We start from the raw sequence: 23,786 nt of genomic DNA, 5'->3' as shown, positions 1-23,786 counted from the left end.
CACAAGCTTTATTTATACAACCCTTTATCTTTAGTCTCACAGCTCGTGTCCTACTTTAACACAGACTCCGGACATGATATATTAGCCTTTGTGAGTCCAACCTTACACCAGAAGATCACACCCACAAATAGTTTATATTACAATCATCATCTGATGTTTCGTGGTATGTTTCCTGTTTGTCCTCGGAGACTTGTGAACGTTTGATTATCTTCTGAACAGCTTTTCTATTCTGAACAACAACACATTTATCATTAAGTGTCTCCCCATCTCAACATGTGAAGAACTTGGCTTTGATAAACTGTCTTCTCTCTTACTCATATGCCATTAATGCGTCGTTCTCACTGAGAGCTCTGAGATAGTTTTAATGGCTGGGCGTGCCTGCGCTTCACATGCAAATGTGGGAAAAGTAACAACCAGGCAAAAATCAAGAGAAAAATTCAAAACAAATGCCTAATTAGTAGCTGGGAATCCAAATGGAGCCAGCAACACCGCAGCCAATATGGCAAAAAAATCTGAGAGGGGGAGTCAAAGGAGGAGGGTGATATAAATGTCAGCTTTTAAAGATGTGTTAATGCGCACTTTCTGGTACAGAGAAAGCATTCATGGCTGGCTTAAGGGGATTTGTGTGTGTGCTTGCGTGTGTGAAAGCCAGTCCTCACATCTGTGTAAGTGTGCATATGCAATGTCAGCTTTTTTCTTATGTGCGTCTACCCGTATGTGTTAATTAACTACAATATTCAGCAATTATACCGAGGGGGGGAAATGGATCTGGGACAACTCGAATGCAAACACCTTGCTTAGCCATGCAAAAGATCAGACTGACACTGTTAAGTTCAGCTTTCCCTCGCAGATTTAATGATCAAAGGATTATTATCTGATCTTGGAGCGCAGCCTGGGTTGAATTAAGGATTAATTTGCCAGATGAAGAATGGATTAGGCAGGTATAGAAAGGCAAATACAGTGAGACAGAAGGATGTACTTTAGCTTAACCCTGAACCTGTTAGCTAATAAGGAAAGAAATTTGTCTTCTCCTCCCCCTTATACATTCTTTCTCACTGTGTAAAGAAAGGAAATGTTACGCCTGGCTGTTGGCAACCCCAGAGTCAACAACAGACAAAACAATACAAGTAGCAAAATTAAAATGGCTAATTTTGTATATAAGGTCATATCCCTGTACGCCCTCCAAGATCCCAATCCTAATAAACTCTCCCCTGATCTCTGCCAACTCTCATTTGTTTTCTCTGCTTGTGTTGCTGTAAGGAGTGATCTTGATTAAGACACACACACCCTCCAAAGGGCCGGACCGACTCCTTATCTCCCAGCGAGGAAGAGGAGGAAGGAACCATCAACACTGACACAAAGGGTGGGCTACATGCGATGATAGGTGGCTGTGTTTTGGTTTTATGCAGTTTTCCATTAGATGACAGGTCTAAGTTTAACTTATTGTAATAGCGGTGGGGTTATCCACACTCAGAGAAGTCGTTAATTCTTTTCACTGGAAACTGAGCATTACGACATGGATGCATGCATGTGTGACGAGAGAAGGATCTTCTTAGGATTGCTGCGACGTACAAGCCCAAACAAGAATCCTTAAAACCCTTTTGCCTGATCAGCTTTTAAGACTGTATAGCAATGTTGAAAACATAACATTTTTTTTTACAAAATTGTAATTTAATTGTTGACTTTTTTCCATCATTGCTCAAGAACTAGGTCAGGGGAATTTGCCAACAAGTTTTCCTGCCGAGAGTTACAGACAGGAGGTGGTTAGATTAGCTTAGCATAAAGACATGGAAGATGGCTAGCCTGGCTCTGTCCAAAGGTAAGTCTCCCACAAAATAAACAAACCTGACTCTGTGTTATTTAGTGAGCTTTCTCTTATTGTGCTCAGCTAAGAGAACCTTCTCCTGGCTGTGTTTTCATATTTTGAAAAAAATATGTCAAGCTGCTCATCGATATCTAAAGTTACTTACAATCTGTAAGTAGAGAGTTTACACACAGTACATAGTGTACTTATATTGCAGGAAAAAGGAGGGCGTTGGATGTGATGGAGGGATAATTTATAGGCCATAAAGAAGTGTGCAATAGTGTGAAATGTGAAAAGATCATTACAGTTTAGATGACAGTCAGGAGAGGAGAGATGAGGAGAACGGAGCAAGTGTTAATTAATGACAAGTAAAAGAGAAGAAGTAGCAGAGGGCGTAAAACTGTGCGTATGACAAAGTGGTGCTCCTGTGTTGCACTCCTCTCCCCTTCAGCAGGGGTGGTCCTCTCACTAGATAACCCCCACCAGACAGCCGAGGGTGATCGAGATCAGATTGAGATGACAGACTGGAGCGCTGCCCAGACACACACACACACACACACACACACACACACACACACACACACACACACATACACACACACACACACACACACACACACAAAAACAATAGTAATGAGGAGGAAATTAAAAGGGCATTCTGTAGAAAGAAAAGAAAAAGAAATCTGCAGTCTTTGTTGTTTTGCACAGAAAAACAGGGATGTAAGTTTTTTGTTCGGTCAAACAGACACGGCAACTTCCCAGAAGTGTCTATTGAATGTTCAACATGAGTGCTTACTGACTCACACATCTCCCTTTGCCTATTCTCACTGTACATTTCATTGGCTAACTTAACTTTCAGGGTAATGTACAGGTAGCTTAGTGTATTAATACAACTAAAAGTAGAGAGAGCAGGTATGTAAAGGATGTGTTACAGAAAGGTTAAATACTTGGGTTGGGCTCTCTGGTACAATTCTAGACTGCTTCACCCAACACATCAATATTATTTGTCTCCCTGGTGGACTTCTGTTTAGGAAGAGCAAATATTTCTCGTACTGTGCCCAAAGGATCAGTCCCGGGCCCCGTCCCTTCCTCTCTGTCTGCACATGCTACCATTTGGTTATGTCATCCTCAGACATGGCATCTGTTTCCACTGCTCCACAGACGAGACTGATGATCTGAGCTCTGTCGACAATCTAGTAAATTGCATTCCAGAAATTAGGGATTGAAAGGCTCAAGTTTTTTCTACAGTTAAATGAGGACAACATAGATTCTCGTTAACATGGATCAGGACAGGAGCTCATTACACGTCTTATTGACCGTCCTCTCCACTCCGCGGCTGAGAATCTGGGAATACATTTGGATTTCTTGTTTCAGGACAAAGCCAAAGCAGCTTTGTACTAAATATATTTTTGATTTGTGCCTCTCTAAAAAAATGTGCAACTTGTTTAGTGTTCCTTTTGTCTTAGATGTTTCTTTTCCTGTTTCTTCTATCTGTAAAACAGATTGTCCTGCATATCTTGGTATGAAATGTGTTATACATAAAGTTGTATTGTGATAGTTATCACAAGCTGACATTTAAACGAGCTACATTACATCATTTCCACACATTTTACTAATCAAAGCGAATGAGCTGCAGAGTCTGTAGGACGCACAAATGTATCTGCAATTTAGTAGCAGCACATCGTGACACTGGCTCCATTTGCAATCTGTGCAAAAGCAAAAACAGGCTCCAGATGTTCAGATCTGACAACTGTGGCCCTGATGACATATTTTAGCTTCAGTCGGTTCATTTGATGTTGCGTTCTCATTATAGCAAAGCAACTGCCATAGCACATTTGCTTATGATGCTTTAGAAACCACATTTAACAGCAAAGCAGCCTTTTGTGCTGCAGTATGTGTGTCTGTGGATGACAGGTGCCCTTTGTCTGATGATTCATCACGGTGGCCTCACATCTTATGATTGCCTCACTGATGTTCTTCATGTTGGAACTTTGCGATACCTCAGGGATTCATGAGCTGATGATTCCGCTGACAGACTGAAAACGTGCAGCTAGGATCGGAATTTACGAGCAGGGGATGAGCGTGTAGATACTCAGTATTTTTTCCACTTTACGCTTCCTTTCCGTGAGGCTCTCTCCAAGCTTGTGTGTGTGTGTGTGTGTGTGTGTGTGTGTGTGTGTGTGCCGTGTAAGAGCCTCTATCCCAGAGGTCATTGTCTCTGGGTCCAGACGGCTCCAACTCAGGTTCTCAGTGTGGCTTCACTAATCTGCTGTAATTATGTCTCACAGCCAGCTCCCTCACACTCACACACATACATTGACCCCCTGTCTCCTTGACTCTTTCTCTTTTTTCTCTCATCTTTCTCTGTCTCTCTCTCTCTCTTTCTCAGGAGACCAGAGTCCTGGTCGCCTCAGGGTGGCTGGCATCGATGTGTGTGTGTCTGACACAGTGTTACCCATGTGATGGGGCTACTACCACTCTGCATAGACACTGATCAAAGGACTCCCTTCACAGCTTGAGGGTGAGTAAAGAAACGCCGATGCCTTCGTGACTCTCCGTATAGTGAAAGGGGTTTCCAATGCGAGAGTCATCGGCTGCACGCATCGCGCTCATCTCCCCCTTCTTCCACTGTGACGCATATCTTCCTTGTGTTTCATTGACCGTCACGCCTCAGGGTGCGTGGTGACGCAGAGGCTGGGTGGGCATCCTAAATCCAGACTACCTGACCGCGTTCAGGCAAGTTCAGTTAAAGGGGAAGCCCTGGCTATAAATTATTAAATGATTTGACTTATTTGATTATGTTAAGCAGGCTATTACTGTTAAAACATGGACATTTGTGTATTAATTGGAAACACACAGATAAACAGTAATCATCTGACCTCTTAATATCAGACTCAAGTTGTTGTTTATTTATTTCCTGTGTAGCTCCACTGTACAGCACTCATTATATCATTCCACATATTTGAGACTTTTTGCATCACAGTCAAAAAAATAATCACCATTATATTATGACTGTGGACTCATTTGATGCTAAACTTCTGAACCTGTAATTTCCAACCTTTGTTTTGGAGAGGCACCACTCCCTCTGCCTGACCATAGCACGACTTGTGAACCCGTAACATGTTTTTCTTGGCTTGCCAAGAAAAAAAAACATTTTTTAACAGTACAATAAATCTAAAACTAGAAAAAATGTTTGTGCTACCGCATGGACCAAAACTGTAATCATCATAAAGTGTCTAAAAGCACATTTGAGTGGAGCCTTCCCAACAGTTACAGCGCACAGCAAACAACAGCTCTGATACAAACATACTGATGACGAGAGAATACTGGCATATCAGGGGTCAATTATAATCGTGGCTCACGCTGGTTTTCACTTTGTTGTTTTATTATTTAACTGTGATGGAATAAAGTGTTTTCACATCCTTTCTGCTCACCGTCAATCAGCTGACTCTCACAGAGAGAAAGCCTCTGTCATAAATATTTTGCCTCTCTAGTTTGTCTTTTCTTGCAAGTTCTTCAGTGTTTTATAAGTAAGCAGCGAGTGTATTAAGGTTTAAAAATTACAGGATAATGTACAGTAGCTGCGTGGCAACGAGGAAATGAAACGCAATATCCTGCTCTATGACAGAATGGGAGCATGCAGAAGAGGAAACAGCCTTGTTTAGGTAAACAGTCTAAAAATAATGACATTCATTTGATCTAAGAGTTGGCCGTTCCTGAATGCACCTCCCATAATACCAGTTCCATTTAAATTCTCAGGCTTGGTGACTATAATGAGGCGTTATGATTCATAATTGGACTTGGCACTCATTTATATTGCAGTGATGTATGTTGGAGTGAACTCTGTTTAACCCCGTGACAGTGTTCATTTATTCAGAGCGTGGGTTAGCCGTACAGGACAAACCTGTTCCTTTTCAAAGGAACTGTGAGCAGCGCTTGGCCCGTGTGTCAGTGTGTGCGAACCCCACAGAGCTCATTAAACTGTTAATATCGCTGTCTTCCTCTTCACAAAACCTCAAACCTCACAAGATATTGCATGCTCAGTGGCTGAAACACACAGTCCTGCACACACACTCACATACGCACATTCAAAGCCTCGCAAAGCTTTTTCTGACTAACTGCGTGCCTGGCTGCTTGCTTAAACACACACACACTCACACACAGACGCACACACACATGGCTGCAACACAGCACTCTTATTTAAACTGATGTGAGTGCTGTCACGACATCCGACTAGTCCTATTTGTTCCACAGAAGCCTTGGCGTGAGAGAGCAGGGTCACCCCACTGGCTCTCATGCAAATCCATTCAGCACACACACACTCACAGGCACACACGCATTTAATAGTCCTGCAGATAAGCAAAAAGACAGAGAGACAGGCAGGCAGGCAGGCAGGCAGGCAGGCAGGCAGGCAGAGAGCCGTGTAAAGAATCAAGCTGAGAGAGACAGGTGGACAGGAAACCATTAGACAGAGGAACACACTGACTGAAGGACAAAAAACAGACAGAGACAGACACATAAATCCAGCTGAGGACACACAGGCACACATAATGAAACTGACCGCTGTGTAGATGGACACTTACACGTCTAAATATACTGGTTTAGTAAGTCCTCAAGATTTAAAGTTGTCCTGAGCTGTTTCACTCACTAGTGGCGCCAATTGGTAGCAAGAGTTAACTGTTTTATTTTAAGCCTAAGTAGCCCAGAAACTTTTTAACGCTGTCTGCTGCTGCACCCAAAGGTGGGGTGAAAGCCTGCTGTCATAGACAGAGAGGCATACAGGACGTCTTTTGTCAATATCCCCCCAAATTGTCTGTATTGTATTCGTGAACATTGATGGCACTGCCTACTGCCAGGCTTTGAAGCAAATTTCACCTAGTGGCCAAAAAGGGTAAATACAATAGTGTATTTTGTGCGTCTGTGTTGACGTCTAGCAGACAGCCAGCAGTACCCACCTGTCACTACGAGCAGGCCCCTGAGCAGGCCCCTGCGAGCAGGCCTCTATAAGGCTTTATATAATTCAATATATAATTCACCCCCCATACAGTTATCTTGAACATTAAAATTAGCTATTTGTGAGAAAACCATTTGCTGTAAACATGTTTATTTCTGCTGTAAAAATTGGCATTTTCCCATTTGGACTAATGTTATTTCTTGTTTTCTGAAGCCAGCCTCAAGTGGCCACTCGAGGAACTGCAGTTATTTGCGCTTCCGCATTGGCTTCATTTTTCACCACCGGAGGTTGCCGCTTGGGTTAAACATAACTCCAGTCGAGGAAGATGGCTGTTCAACATGAGCCCTATTCTGCTCCAAGTTTCTGCCTGTTAAAGTTAAAGTTATTCCTTAGAATATTTTGGTTGCTTTCAAAGATTGTTGGCAGAGGGATTTTAAGACACTTAAACAACTTCTGACAAGAAAACAGACCACAGAGAAGATTGGACTATAATCTCTGTAAAGGTGACAGATTTCTCTTTTTTTTAAATAATAAAAATAAATAAACTTGGTTGTTATTTTTAACATAAAAATGATACCAGTGAATTTGAACTCAAACTGTGCTAGCTACAAGTGTTCAAGGAAACATGACATGTATGTGGCAATATAGTTTGTAAGGCAAAATCTTGTGAGAGATTTATTATCAGTAGTTTTTTTCTGTTTTGAGTTTCCTCATGTAACTTTGTGCTCTTTTGTTAGATTATACAAGCCAACTACACAACCCGATGACAAATGACCTGGCATGTGCTTATGAACAAATCACTGGTGTGTCAATGTTTCATGAATCAGACGTGGGGGTTTCTCAATTTTCAAAAAAAAAAGAAAACAAGAAAACAGACGGCCAGTGAGTGGCTGGCAAAACAGGATCAGAGGACTACACACAGTGACGCAGGCTAACAGGTGGACAAAACTAACATTTACATAGCGGGGACAGGGCTTGTACAGTAGAGCCTTGCGTGCACAATACAACCATTTTGCATCACCCAAAGAAATACCAAGGAAAGCAGCTCACATCCGACGGCGCAGTGAAAGCAGTGGGTGGGATGGGCTATTTGGGTTAACTGAGGGCTCGAGTGTAGAGGAGCTTATGTCACAGAAGTTATATCATAATACAGAACAAAGAAAGACCTTTTAATTTTGTATGTGTTTTGAAAGCCAGCCTCTCTCATCAGTTTCTTTTTCAGTCACAGTTTTGTGTGTGGGATCCAGAACCGGCTGAATACTGTGCAGATTTTTGGGGAGTTCAACCTGCGTGGTTGGCCATTACTTTTGTCCTGTATAGCCTAGCCCAAATATGTCAAGCGTGACAATATTAGTCATTTCATGCCAAAAAAAGAATAGTGGGTCATATTCACCCCTCCACCGCCTCTTAAATCCATGCTTGCACGCACAGACACACACACAGACTCGCACACTTTCGCCTGTCGCCCCTCCCCCTCCTCCATCTCCTTTCTCTCTCTTTCTCTTACACACGCACGCAAGCACACACTCAGCATGCTTCATTATACACTTGCCCACACAGCATAGCGTGCCGGAAACAGACTCAATAGATGCCAAGCTCCCGGTCCCTGCAGGCTCAGTGCCCCTAAAACACTGGATGCACCTTCCCAAATTAGGTTAATTTGCTTTAGCCACAGAGACTGCCCAAAATACAGTCTAGTGGTTCCACAAACAATTACCACAGAGAAACAATTCAATTATTCTCTCTAGATTCTGCCTCTCATCAATTATTAACCTGTCTGGGTTCAATAATAAGACAAGCTGAAGTGAAATAGATACGAGCTATATCATAATCACTGCTATGAAGGCAATTACAATGTTAGAATAACACTGAAGTAGAAACATACAGTTTTATGACCATTCTGAAAGCAAGACTTAACTTTAAAAAAACATTTGAATAACTTGTACTATATGATGAATTAAAAAAAGAGCTCTGTTATACCTAAAAGCTGAAAAAATGTTGTGGACCAGTGCTGCTCGATGAAGCTGCGTTAAATGCATGCTTCTAAATCCCTCTTCTTATGCCCTTGCCATTGGGGTATTTGAGGTTATGACCGTTTTAGAGTGGGTAGTGAGACAGAAAGAGGAGGGGGGGTTCAGAGGGAGGGCTCTGCTTCCCTCTCCCCTCTTTGGCACAGTAGGGTGGGAGATTTGATTATTGTCTCTGCCTGAGTAACAACATTTTTTCCCTCTCTTGTCACGTTCACCAATTTTTTTCTGCTGTGGAGGCAGATAAACAAGCACGGAAGGTAGGCTAGACTTGAGTGGGCGAGTGCAATTTGCATCACAGCGACTGAGTCTGCACGATTCATTGACGGGTCCAGAAATAGCACGACATGCATTGCAAATGAAATCCTAGCAAAGATCTCTCTCTCTCTCGCTCGCTCCCTTTTAGGCTGGCCCACGCTAAGAGACAGGTTTGGTTTGGTCAGCCACGGAGAAATGAGGGCAATAAAATCACATAAAAAGGCAAAGTGTCTGTCGGAAGTCATTTGTAAACCATATATTACCATGACAAATTGGTCCTGTAAAAGCCCCAGCGGGAATGTCTGGCCGTTATTTCACATTATGTCTGAGGCGATGAATTAAATGCAGACAAATCAAAACAGAGCATGTGACCTATGCATGCAAGCAGGCAGGGCTCAGCTAATGTTACTCAAAGGCTTTATCTCTGCGATTTGAACACAATTTTTCATTATTTTTTATTTTTTTTTAAAATGTTTATGTCAAATGTAAGCTCACTAAACCAAATGTATTCTAATTTTCTTCAGGTGTGATTTAAGGAAATGCTCTTGTAGGCTGTTTATTTAGTTTATCCTGAATGTCTAAAGATACCCAAGATGTTCAATACCAGTTTAGCCTTCTTGTACCTTAATGATCCACATTACCGCATGCTTTAACTGTTGTGGTAATGTTCAATATTTTATGTGGTAATGTGCAATATCTTTAGGAGGGATAACTTTTATCACTACATGCTTACACTTTTTATTCATTTTTTTTATTATTTATTACTGTGTGAGTGCTTGAGTGAGTGTTTTGAGCACTTTTCAGAAGTAGCACTCCAAATTCTGGCATTCTGATTCTGATTCTGATTAACTGATGTTGCAAGTCATATAACCACAGGAATTCCACTGGTTTGTTCCCTAGACTGTATAAAAAGATGGATGACATGAGAGCCCCCTAAAAGTGAAGCCAAAAATCTCTGTCACCCCCTGCTGACTATCTGCAATATGTGTCATAAAGCCCGCCTCCTCCATGTTATCAGATGGGACATGAGTGAATTATAAAATCAAAATACAAGTCAAATTAATTTTTCTCAAACATGGTTTGTGTCATTATAGCTGGTTATTATCGTGCTGATTTACATCCAAGTGTTAATTTTTCTGGCAAGTTCATTTTTAATAAGTTATTTGATGCTGTGAAAAGGATGACTGACAGCTCTGTTAACAAATATGGCTCCTGCAGCCGATCTTTTCCTGATTAGCAGAGTAGAGGAGGAACGGCGAGGGGACGTAACTAAAACAATCACTACAGTCATTGAAGTTTCTTATCTGTGAATGTTAGCTTCAGACTAACACAAATAAGCTGTTCTGCTGTAAAACACGCTGGCGTGCTGGATCTTTGATTTTTTTACCCCCGGTAATTTAAGTGTGTGTTTTGGTTAGCGGAAGTGGCTACAGTGGCTCCACCCACACCGATCTGTACTGCGCAGCTCTGGCTCCAAATGACGTCACCATGGCAAGCTGGCAGCGCCTATCACCGGGGCTATTTTGGCATCAATTTCATACAATGAAAGCAGATGAAGGCACGCCGTCGTCCATCTATTTATACAGTAATTGGTTTGTTCATGTTCATTAGGGCCCATCCTGTCATGTGAAGCCTCCTAGCTGCCAATGTATAACAATCTAATGACGAGTATTAATTATTATTATTACCAACTAAAGCCTCCATCCCTGAGACTGGAGGCAGTGACTATCGTATATGGGTTAACATACTAAAGAGGCTATTATGAAAGTCTTACTCACCAATGGCCGACTAACACAGATATATTTTGTTTTGCTGAGATGTAAGGATAAGATTGCCCGCTTGTATTGGGGCTTTTCCTCTCAGGAGTTTTTTTCTTCCTTAAACGGCATTTTTTTGCTTTAACATAACATTAACTCTTTTTTTGTTTTTTTAATAATATAACGCTTTTAATTTGATAGGAAAACAACTTCCTGTGCTAACACTGGCTAACTTGATGTTCACTGCGTGGCTGCGTGAGAAGTGTACGTCGTAGCCATAGCAACAGCAACAGCGTGGCACTGCCAAGAAAAAGTCAGTCAAAAGGTCTTATATTGTGTAATTGTTGTCGCCTTCTTTCGGAAGAGACTGTTTAATATGGGTAAGTTAAGTTCTTTCTGTTTACAAGTCGATAGCAACAAGCTTCATTCTTTTATAAATGAGCGTGAGAAGCTGTGTGAGGACAGAGACCGCAATGATTTGTTTACACTGTTAGCTACATACGCCAGCTTTTGAGATTAGCATCTGTTCATATATACTGCTCGACCCAGTTTATTTCGTGTAATTTTTTAAGCAATGCTTCTCCCTCATTAGATAAACAAAGATCTACAGCATTGCAACTTGGAGTTCATGATAACAAAACTGCATTTCATTTATACTGCAACATTTCATACTGCTAAATGTTGCTGCTATTACCCATATATGTCACTTTATGCCATACCATGTCACTTTAGACTGTCACCTATGTCACTTTTGTATACCAATTGCATATATTCCTTCAATTCTATTTGTACTTGCCTTCTTGCTACTTGCCTTCTTCTGTCTTAGTGCGTTGCAACAACAGAATTTACCCTCTGGGGATCAATGAAGTACTATCTTATCTTATCTCTTATTTATTTTAGACACAAACGCACAAGCACAACGTGTCTCTCATTCGTTGTCATGCTAGCTAACTGTCCTACTTTATTGTATAATAGATGATATTATATCAGTGTAATACAGATGTAGATGTATAAATAAATATATAACTTAAACTTAAAATTGCTTTCTTAAGAGGTTTAGGCCTTCAAGTTATCCTTAAATTATGTCATGGATTTATTTCATATATATGTTGCCAAAGTTAGCATTTTTTTTACACTGTAAACATGTGCTATAATTGTTTCTGTAAACTATTTTCTGAAGACTGAAAAGCTGCTTTTTTGACAGGAAGGAGGCCTTGTTGAAGATACCACTATAACAAATCTCTTTGCCCACTCACTTCTTAAATAAACAATTATCTTGTGGATCAATAAAATCTAATTATTTCAACTCCATCTGCTTCATCAGGATAAGGGGTCATTGACATTCCTTTATCATGGCTCATTCCTTCAGAGCCAAATGTTCTTTGCCCCTCAGTGCTTGTCTTTGTGCTCGTGCCGAACAGTGGGCCCTCATGAGTTTATATGTTCGTGTATATTTCCTCTCACGATTCAGGCATGCGTCCATGCAGAATAGATGAGTTTATGAACAGCTTGCCTCTTTCACATTAGACTGATTAATAGTTCAATCAGGGCTAAAATGGACAAAATGTCACGGGGGAACAGTTGTCATGCAAAATCAGCCCCTTCTATCCGGGTCCATCTAAAAGGATAGGCCTGCTTAATGCTGTCACAGGGCGTTACTAATTTATCTGTGTTGTGTGAGCCCGTGATTGAGGATCTCGGCTGTGTTTTAAATGTGGAGCCTGGAGACAGTAGGGGGGCAATCAGGCTATTAGCGTGCGTGAGCATGAAGCCTGCTCTTTGATTGGGCAGGGTTTGTGTGTCTGCACTGGTGTGAGTGTGAAAGAGACGGAGGGCGCACACGTGCTTGTTTGCATGCTAGTGCTTAAATGTTTCAGTGTGTGTATGAAGTTAAACCTCCCTATCTTTGTATGGGTTCTTAAATTGTCTATAGATGGGTGTGTGTCTGTTTGTGTGCATTGTGCCTGTGGCCAAATCCTTTTGCGTTTGTGCTGTAAATTTTCCCGTGTGTCCTCTCACTCTATTTCCCTCTGATGGTTTGTGAGGGCATTTAAAGTCTGGCATGCAGCCGTGCACAGGGAACCATCTGATAGGAGTGACCTCTGGCCCCAAGTTAGCCAGAGGTATTTAATCTGAGGTCAAGTGTTGGGTTGGCGTGATTCTTCCCCCGCACTAATGGTGAGCTGATAGATAAATGCCCTGACAGCGTGCACACACAGATAGACAGACAGAGGCGGGGTGAGGCTTACATTACTGTTCCCCTCGCACGACCTCCTGCACCCATGGCCACACTGGTGACTGTTCCTCAGTGGCCACTGTTATACCACAGGGGAACGCTGCACTCTTCCTGTTTTGTAGCAACCAAAAAACAGAACAGAGGGTACATTTCTTTCTTGAATTTTAAAACTAGTACACGTTATACTTTGAAACTTTCACCTTCATCATAAGTTGAAACCAACGTCCACAAAAGGAGTTATAAAAACTTTGTTTCAGCGCTTGAAGGTTGAATCAGTCTTTGTTAAACCTCGTGTCCCCCTGCAGTGGAGGACAGGCTAATGTATAGCTGTGAAGTAAAAACACCCTCAGCTGTGAAATGCTGTAATCTACAGTCTATAAGCTTAATGCCATAAGCTTGACTGATTAATCTATTGAATAGAGTGTGCAGCAAATAGGTTTAATATGGTGCACATCACGCTAAGGGATTTGCCCTTACATTAACCTCAGAGGCAATGTGCTATTCATCATTAAAAAGTACCTCCCATTTTCTCCTGAAAGAGTAGTCAATTTCCCCGGGCAACATTGGCCAGAACACAGTGTCTTAGAAATGTAGAAAAAATACTTTGAAATCAGGGTTTGACTTTAGGAGTGATTTGAGGGCATGCTTATGTAATTACACACAAACTACTTCTCTGGAAGCTGCTTTTGTTGGACATTGTGTTCTAACTTGAGGGGGATTTTATACGTATGAATCTGAAAGACAGAGACAAAGAACACAGAAAGACTTATCTCTCAGGAGGTCAACAAAATTACCTTTAAACAAATAATACACAAACAAAATATTACAAATTGTGGTGGACTTTTAAAAAAGATATTTCCAGACTTTTAAAGACATGATTATTTTCCTTCTTTATAAATCAATCGTTCATTGCAGGTCTAGCTTTTAGCACCAAATAAAAACCCTCAACACATACTGTATTATATTTCCAGTATAGCTAATTCTGCTTCTTGTTTCTAGGAGACAAGGACAGATCTATGGAAGCGGAGCAGGAAGGCGAGACGGAAATGAAGATGGTTCTTCACTGTCCTCCGATCTACCCACTCCCTGAAGCAATAAAAAAGGTAGGAAGTGATTGAAAAAGTGTGTTCCTGAAAAACCCAGGCTGGTACCTTCCTCTTTTTATTTGAGCTTATATCTAAATGCCAAGGGAACTTATATGAAATCATGTTCAGCACCGACATGCATTCAGCTAGAGACCATACAGTATCATCTTCAAAGCATCATGTTAATGAAAGACCATATTGACACAACATATGCCGTTAGTAAATGTGAATTTTTTTTATAAAGCAGAAATGTGTTGAAACATATTTGTTACGTCCTGATGAGTGTCTCCTCACCGCGCTCTCTCCATATGCTGCAGTATTCCATATGATTTGAAAAAGAAACGGGAAAATGTCTCCTCTTTGAATCCTCCATCTGTTTCAAGATAAAGCACACAGGACGTAACAAGGCAGTGATAGCGTGTTGCTTTATGTCCTTGTCAATGGTAGGTGGCAGTTACATATTCCCATATGATCTGCCATATGTTATGAATATGAATTAGCAGGGAATGTCTCTTTGTCTTTCTCTGAACAAGAAACACACAGAGCATCTCCTCCTCAGTCTGTCAAAGGGAATTATTATCTCCAAAGACCATGTATTACTGAAATTAATAACTCTGACACTAAAGCATTTTTCACACTACAGCATGCATTCTGAAAATGGGTTTCATGCCCTTACATCAAAAAATGTACTGAGCGCTTACAAAGCAAAGTAATTAGATTAAGAAAATGTTTTGCCAGTGGGAATGTCTTGTAGTTTTACTTCCCCTTCTGGCTGTCAAAGAACAAGGTGAAAGAGCATTTCCTCAATGGTCCTGAGGAAAGTTAATTCATCTCATGCTTACGGGAAACCGAGCCAACTCGGAGTCGTCACTGCATACAATAGAAACCTTTGTAAAAAATCATCTTCTCCACATTACAACTGCAGGATATTCTAAACAATGGTGTAGCTCTGTAGCTCTCCAAAGGCTGGGAAAGAAGACAAGTTTTCAGTCTTAAAATCATGCTCTTGCTTGAGTTAGTTATCATAGGAGTGAGACACACTGCCCTAAAATGATTGCATGGTATTGTAAGGTATTTTTGCATTATAATATTTATGATATGATTCAAAATGATTAGCAACTGTAATGTTTGTCTACACTTTTCCCGACTTATAAAAGCATATGTGTAACGTGATGAACTCTGAATGTGCAGAACTGCGCCATAACATAAGTAGAATTTCTCATGGAAAACAATATAAAAGAGGGTGTAGCCACTATGATGTCAATGGTTTGTTGACAATGACACTCAATAAATCAACCAATCAATCAATCAGCTTCATTAATCCCAATTCCCCTAGTGGGATTAATCAAGTTCTTTGATTGATTGATTTTGGACTGCCACTTTAAAGCCTCTAGTGTTGCATTTTGGCCGTAGCTATCATGTTTTTTTTGGACCAGAGGTGACCATATGTGGACGATAGGGTGCAAGTGAATAGGAGTAAGGGGTTGGAAACGCTATGTTATCAAACTTATACAGTTATAGGCTACAATTTATGCATAAGGCTTGGATCATTAACCACAGTGTTTCTCCAAAATAGGAGAATCTATTTTTGATGGTTGCTGACCGGAGTGGTTTAGACTAAAGCGCTAAAAGAGATTTAAACCTTCACATTATTTACATAAAGTCATCCCTGCACAGTGAATTTGGAAATTAGCTGTTGAGACCAAAACTGTTTTTTAGTACCAGGCTGTAAACACGTTTATTTCTGATTCAAAGTTGGGCATTTTAATATGGGGCTCTCTCGGGATCAATGACTATATACTGTAGATGGACGACACGTCTCCATCTGTTCTCATTGTACAGAAAGATGCCAAAATAGTCCCCATGATAGGTGCTGCCATCTTGAGATGGTGACGTTATTTGGAGCCAGAGTTTGCGTAGTAGAGATCAGTGGGTGGAGCCACTTCCGCTAACCAAAAACACACATTTAACTTACTGAAAAAAACTGCAAGGATCCCGCACGCTGGCATGTTTAACAGCAGAACAGCTTCTTGTGTTGGTCTGAGGTTAACGTTCACAGATGTGGGAACTTCAATGAAACTTCAATGATCGTTTTAGTTACGTTTCCTCTCGATGTCCCTTCTCTACTCTGCTAATCTGGAACAGATCGGCTGCAGGAGCCGTATTTGTCAACAGAGCTGCCAATCATCCTTTTTACAGCATCAAATAAAAATAAACTTGTCAGAAAAATGAACACTTGGATGTAAATCAGCATGACAAGAACTAACTACAATGACAGAAACCATGTTTGAGAAAAATACAATATATACTTTGACTCATGTCCCATCTGTTAACATGGAGGAGGCGAGCTTTATAACCTATACTGCAGCCAGTCAGCAAGGGGTGATAGAGATGTTTTGGCTTCACTTTTTAGGGAGCTGTCATATCGTCTATCTTTTTATACAGTCTATGATGGGGGTCGACTCACTTTAGGAGCCGGCCACAAGTGGCCAAAAGTGGAACTGCAGTTGTAGGTAATTCTACATCAGACTCGCCGCATAACACTGCATAACGCTATATCACCGTCAGTTGGGGGGTTGGGGTAAACCCAAACCAACATGGCTCTCAGTGTTATCATAACCCGCTCTTAGTGTTTTCATTAGTCATTATAAACAGAAGGAATGATAGCAAAAGCTACAAGATCCGTTTTGTAATAAACAAAATTATCCTTTTATATATGTTTGGCTACAGCACATTATCAGTTACATTCACTATCTGTGACCAACTGATACGACAGGTCATAGGTCACGGAAGTTAGATTACTCACTGAGGCTGCTCTCTATCTCTCTGTACTTGGCCCTCTCTTCATGTCACTCTCAGTTCCTCTAACTGTTGCTCTCTAGTAATTTCTGGAATTTCTCAATGAGGCCAGACTGCTGACACTACACCCCCTAGTATTATGTTCCATGCCCATGTACAGGCACAATCCACCCAGTCTATCCAAAGAGTCATCAAAAAACACACCAATGCACAGTGCAGACTCAATCGTCCATCCCTCTTTCTGCCTGCTGCATCATGGCCAACAAACTCAAATGAGAATCCATTTTATTTATTGATTTCTGTGCTGGGCATCCATTTCTCCCCACAGTGTGTGTGTGCATCCGTTCCAGTCTTTCTGTTTATGCTTTGTCACGAGGGGCATGTGATAACCAGACACAGAGCAAAGAAAGGAGAGAGAGAGACAATAACAAAGATCAGAGAGGGAGGGAGAGACTGACATTTTGATCATAGCTCATCCATCTGGTTTAGTCGCAGGATCTCCCTCCCTCCCTCCTTCCTCTCCTCCCTCTGCCATCCACTTGGTTTCCAATAGGTCCGTAAAATAGAGGATGTTCTGGGCTTAGCCCCCCGCTGAGTACACTTCAGCACCATTTATTGGAGGAGGCTTAGGTGGTTGGGGGCGAGCAGAGAACAAAAAACAACAGAGGCCGTGTGCGTTTCAACTCAAAGCTGTGGGCAGCAGCATGTGCACCGGTCGGTGTGGGAGGTGAAGAGGAGGTGGTGTACTAACAGGCCCATTTAAGTGCTGTTAATCCTGGTGTGCTGGGAGAGGGCTGGCACCGAGGTTTAATGGTGGGCTGCTGAGAAGGAGAGCGCTGCGGTTACACACACTCACATACAATGGCTCCCACCTACACACCCGGGCGCTAAAACACACATCCTTGCACCAAACTTCCACGTGTTTATTGTGTATTTACACACAGAGGGATGCAGCTCACATACAGCGACAGGGACACACAAGTTGTAAACACCTACTCATACGAGAAAGGAAAGTCAACGATGTTAGAGAGGGTGTGAGGGTGTTTTCTTTCCATGTGGTTTTATTTCAAAAACGTGCAAGTTTGGTGGACTGAAATGTATTTTTGAATCTTTGTTGGATATGAAGCGTCTGTGTGAGAGCTTATCTTCTGTCCGGGGTCTGTTTGGGCAAAGATAAAGTCTTCCAGCTTCCTACTGTCTAGATTATTTTGGTAGGGTTCATGCGAGACTAGTCTTCCATCCTCAACACAGAACTTTTATTTCTGCCACCACAGTAACTTTAAAAGTGAACATAAAATAATTTGCAAATTTGCATTTATTGTAAATATACTGAGGCTGCTGTATGCTGCTTTGCAGTTTAACACATTATCATGTAACTACAGCCACACTTCCCCTCTGTCCCTGTCTTTTTCCTTTCTCAAGGAAACACAGGTACGTTACTTAGTTATGATCTTGGAATTGGAGATCTCCTGAAACCTGCTTCTCTTAGCAGGTGGCCGGACTAAAAATAGCAGTGCATTAAAAATCACAGGGGGCTGCGTTGGCGTGTTGCTACAGGTACCTGAGAGGAGATTAAATATGATCCAGGAAGTCCAGTTTGATTAAAAAGTCCATTAATTTGAAGGATATTCAGATGGTTAAACACTGCCCAGAAGTCTAGAACACTGTGAGACAGAATACTGTAAAGTTATGTTGGCAGCAGTCATATCATGTTATCTTTTGCAGTCACGGGTGAAATTAGAATATCCAGTGAATGTTACAAAGTAGTCTACTTGGATTTCTTTGCTCGGGCTTATTCGATTGGCACAATGAAATAACACAGCGTGCTGCTGGATGACGTTGTGTGTTGCAAAAAATATTTAAATTTATGTGGAAGCCATCTGCCAAATGCAGTGACACACTGCTTTTGTCAGTGGGAACACAAAATACGCCTTTGTCTATTTCCACCACCATAACTCACAACAAAGCTGTTCACTCCTTCCTTACTTGGCAGGATTTCTCTCCAAGTTGTCAAAGTGACACTTTAACTTTGGAGATTTGTTCTCTGTTTTCTTGCGCAGAGCTCCAGTCCAAATGTGGCTGACAGATTAGTTGTTGTCAGTGCAGCAGCTGAGCACCTCTTGTTCTCCGTGAGGTGCTGATACTACCTTTTCACTCCTCAAGTGTCACAGACTGCGAGCAGCTCAAACACACTGTGTAACAGGACAAGACGTTCACCTCAGAGAGAGGGAGAGAGAGAGAGGGAAGCACGGAGAGGAAGAGAGGGAAAGAAGCAAGGAAAACAAGAGGGACAATACTCCCTGTTAAATGTTGGTGTCTGTGAAGAGCCCCGAAACACAATGTAACAGGACAGGACGTTCACTTTGGAGATAATTAGAGAGTGAGCGGAGAGCAAGGAAGGGAGCATCCCAGTGTGTGTGCCTGAGAGATAAGTGAAAGATTTTCTATCGTGTTTTCTTTAAAGAGAGAAGGTCAGTGGAGAGAATAAAACCAGAAGAACCAAAAATGAAGACACGCATACATAGAAATACGTCCAGCTCTCTCCCTTGTGCTTTTTAACTTTAGAGAGTAGATTTTGGAGTTAAATGTCTGCACAGTCTGACTGAAAAGAGTATTAGCAAAGCAGCAGCTCCAGTCCTTTGTCTGCGTCTATGCAGGATGTGTTCAGTGCAGATCACCCACATTTTGGCAGTGCTCAGAGCCTGACACTTAATCACTGTAGTTACGTGGTAAAATGGCAGAAAATAGACTTGGAAAGTTAAAACAGCGTTGGGTTACAGATAAGTGCAAGTGAAATGCTCGTTGTTATGCGGCCTTTGTAGACAGCCAGCTGTGTAGGCGCTTGGGACAGATGACTGTAACATGCGGCTGAAATACCTCTTTGTCGGGCGGATTAGGAGGAGCTTGTCATTGTGTAACCAAGGTTACAACATTTTACAAAGTTAAATGAAGAAAACAATCACATTTTACTGTACTTTAACCATACATCTGTCAGACAGTGGTATGCCCTTTGCTGAGTTTGATAATAGATAGAGGAAAGCAATGTGTTTCATGTACACCTGAACATGTTGTGGAGCTTTAAACGTAAATTGACCGTTCGCTAAGTCCCGCCCCCCCTTGGTTACTGTTGCTAATTATCCCACTTTTTCACTTTGTTTAAAGCACATCAGGATATTGCTTGCATACCGTGGGCTTGATCCATACACTGGATCTGTATTAACTTATGATTGATTTTCAACTGCTAATATGCTAACTTAGCCAAGTTAGTTAGTGTCTTAACTTGAGTTTTTGGCTAAGGAAAAGCTACAGATATGACCCCCTCCTCTAAACTTTGAGGAGATCTGCTGTCGGACTTGCAGATTCCATATGCACAGCGTTACGGCATCTGAATTCTTGACAGGCCTCCTGTGTGTAGTTACGGTTGCTAACGTAGGATTGGACATCGGCCGTTCAAGCGAGGGGCTTAGCGAACAGGCCAATTACAAACCATCACATCGCAATAACATCTCACTTGTATAACAATAAATGCAGCAGAGACATGGCACATGTAAGATAACTGGTAGCTGTGATCAGAGTTCATGCTGTGGCCACACTGCCCTCTGTATGTTGATAGGATGGGTACAAAAAGGGACGGGGCCCCATTTCTCTTCATTATGTTTGGAAAACAGAATTTATCCTTCTGTAAAAAGTTGTGCTAACCATTTTAAATCAATCAATCACTTAAATCAAACTTCTATCAGCGGTACAAATCAGTCAGACCTGTTGGCTGACATGCAGAATGCTTGGACCAAACTTCATGTGGTGAATTTTAGCTGCATTTGTATGAAAATGTTTGATACAAATTTATTTTTACTTGAACTAAAATTATTCTCCACTGGGTTGAGTGAAACAGACCCTTTCATTAGTAAATGTTTCATCTCTTTCTTCATAAAAGAGACTCAGATTGTCAAAGCATTTCTTGTGAGAACAAAACAATATTTCAGTGGCAGGAGGGCATCAGTGTAAAGACGACAAGTCTGGTGTCTTTGCTGAAGAGCTGATTCTTTTTCTTCTACTTCAGTATGACTGTAATATGACGCCTGCTGCGTCTGATTCTAAAAACATCTTAATCTTCTCGCTCTTGTAATCGGGTTCAAAGTAAAGTTGTCACTCAAACTCCTCGCCTCTATCATGTCTTTCTGAGCCGCTGATTGTTGGCTGACCAACCGAGGGCTCTCAACTGCTCTCGCTCTCTATCTCCCTCCTCCCTCCATCCATTTTTAATGCGAGCATGGCAAATTCTTCTAGAGAAAAAAGAGGAGAGACGAGCCTCATGTCCCAGTGAGCTACACCATGCTACACATCTCTCTCCATTTCTCTTCTCTTTCAGTCTGTCCCGCTTGCTTTTCTTTCTCCTCCCCTCAGTTCTCCTTCCTTGAATAATGGATAGTTTTAAACCAGACACACTCCTCCCTCTTTTGTCTCCTTCCCCTTCAATAAGACTTCAGGAAGTTGCTGGATAATGGCAGCACATGTGTTGTCTGGTCGCTACAATCAGCGTATGTCAGACTTGCCTCTCTTCCTCCTCCTCTTTCGTTATCATCTTCCTCACCTTTCCTGCCCTTTTTCAGTGTGTTGTCTTAAATCGTGGGGGGGGGGGAGAGAGATTAAGAGAGGGAGAGGGAGAGGGGGGAGGCTTCATCAGGTGAATGCTGATCTGCAGTAATGACTGGGAGACAGCGGGGGGATTATTGTGCAATATTGTCACGGGTGTTGTCTGGAGCCTGGAAGTACAAAGTGACAATAATGCATGTTAATCCAGGGGTCATTGCAAGGTCACAGCTGCTTTAATGTGGCTGTTGTTTTTGAAAGATACACTTTAATCAGGCGTTCAGACAGTCAACTCAAAAATACAAAGGCAACTACTCATTGTGAATAATTGTTGTGTAAAAACCCTTAAATTGTACAAGCAAAGGTGTTTTTATTGACTCAATATTTTTCAGTCTTCAACAGTCATACAGAGAGGAATTCACTGTTAACAGAGGGCGAGTTTGCTCACTGATAGGTGCCAAAATGGACCATTATAAACGTTATTCACAAAAATATATTTCAGCAAGTGGTGCGAATAACACTTTTTGAAGACCAGAAAATCTTTCTCGGTTGCATTCACTACAACTCTCACTGTAATTTAATGCTCTGCTATCATTTCCTTTCATCACAGCGCATTCACAGCTGAACACAGCCAGTCCTGGCATGTTTTGTGGGTGATGTCTTTTAGAAAAGCTCAATAACTCTGGTAGAATTCGAGGGAAAATGGGTACAACATAAAGGTAAAGTACACCACAATACAGACTAATACATGGCTAGAGGACAGGATTTTCCTTGTAATCATTTAATTAACCTTAACAATCTGCCCACCCCCTCTCGATGATCTAAAGTTGAAGTTATGTGTGAAGTCAGGTTGAATTAGTTCTTCTCTGTTTTACTCATTCATAGGTGTCTGAAGCTTCTTTGCAAAATGCACTTAGATTCAGCACAGAGTTAAACACTGCAGGCGACGGCACTTGTTTTCTCTTGCTCAAGAAGGTTAAATGAGGTCGCATTATGCATCGCTTCACCGGCTGTCATCCAGTCAGACAGAATGTCATTCCACCTGGTTTGAACTACGAACAAAGAACTCAAAAGTAGGAAAATGTTTCGAAGGTTTGGGTTCACTGACAAACTGGACAGCCATGAAAAAAAAAATAGAACAAGCTCAGATTGACGGGCAGGCAGACATGCAAACACATTTCAGCCAGTGTTACCTCCCGTGGCCTCTCTTGGCTTATGTGCTGTGCCATGTCGTGCCGAGCCGTGTGTTGTGATGCGTGGTCTAGTGGGGCTAACGGAAGCACATGTGTTGTCTGCTAACTCTCATTAATGTAACAGACTATACTCCCCCTTCTCTCTCATGCTTCTTTATACACTGGTTGCCCTGCTGTCCTGCCTTCACCTCTCATGTCTGCAATCGGTCTGCCTTTCAAAGCTGAGTCCTGATAAACAGACAGAGACAGTCAATAATTCATAATGCAGCTTTTCTGTTGGTCTGTTGGTATAGTGTAAAGCGTATTATAAGTTATCAAGTTAACAATCAGGGAGATGTCACAAACCAGGTTGCACCATTTAGTTCTAATAGGTCTAGGAGATATGACAGAAAATATGATCATTTAAGCCCTTTTCCCAAAACACACGCTAACACCCTTTTCCATTAAGCTTTTTTTGCTTAATGGGAAAGGTCACAATCAGCATTCAGACCCAGGTCAAATGAACCTCTGCAGTAGACCCGGTTAATTATTGCCTCGGCTCTGATCGACATTGATGGGAACACAAAACCCCTGTCAACACGCTAATCTCCTACCCCTCTTCGGTGCGATGCTATGCTCCGTCTGTCTGTCTGTCATCTCAGTGACAATTCCGCCCGTCTTCGTCCAAGCAGCGCTCAAACATTGTTCAAAATTTTTCGCCACCGAGTGATAAACGAATGAGTTACAGATACAATAAAGACCTAACCACCGTAACATCTTCACTGTTTACTAACCCTATCTCCATTGCATTTCTGACGTCAGATGGTGACGCAGCAGAAAAGAGACCAACAGGAGTATACTTCACTGGTAATGCGAAAAGAGACAATCGTCATCTTTAAGTGGGTCTCCCTGGGTCTGATAAACCTGAGTCAACGCGCTCATTTGGTAGGAAAGGGGTATGTGCTTAGCTGATTCTTAGCTGCCACTAACATTAGCTCAGCTTGTTTTTAGGTTTGAGCTTTAGTTGTTCATTGTTCAGGCAGCTTTTAACTGGAGCTGAATTATCTGCAGAACAAAACGCACAGGCCCGGTAAAACCAGTACA

The 23,786-nt window shown here is 41.7% G+C and overlaps 1 protein-coding gene across 1 annotated transcript in view; it reads left to right on the top strand.

Moving 5' to 3' along the window:
* The first annotated feature begins 11,129 nt into the window (after positions 1-11,129).
* The window catches only part of lekr1 (Leucine-, glutamate- and lysine-rich protein 1), a 75,266-nt gene continuing 62,609 nt past the window's right edge, over positions 11,130-23,786 (top strand). Inside the window, exons 1-2 of the mRNA XM_069669046.1 lie at positions 11,130-11,180; positions 14,036-14,139. Coding sequence (XP_069525147.1) covers positions 11,177-11,180; positions 14,036-14,139 — 108 coding nt within the window. The 5' untranslated portion in view covers positions 11,130-11,176. The remainder of the gene's footprint in view (positions 11,181-14,035; positions 14,140-23,786) is intronic.

The sequence above is a fragment of the Semicossyphus pulcher genome, unplaced genomic scaffold (assembly GCF_022749685.1).
Source record: "Semicossyphus pulcher isolate SPU_LCO1_2020_fin unplaced genomic scaffold, fSemPul1.0.p SCAF_19, whole genome shotgun sequence".
NCBI classification, from domain to species: Eukaryota; Metazoa; Chordata; class Actinopteri; order Labriformes; family Labridae; genus Semicossyphus; species Semicossyphus pulcher.
This window is presented reverse-complemented; position numbering and strand designations above follow the sequence as displayed.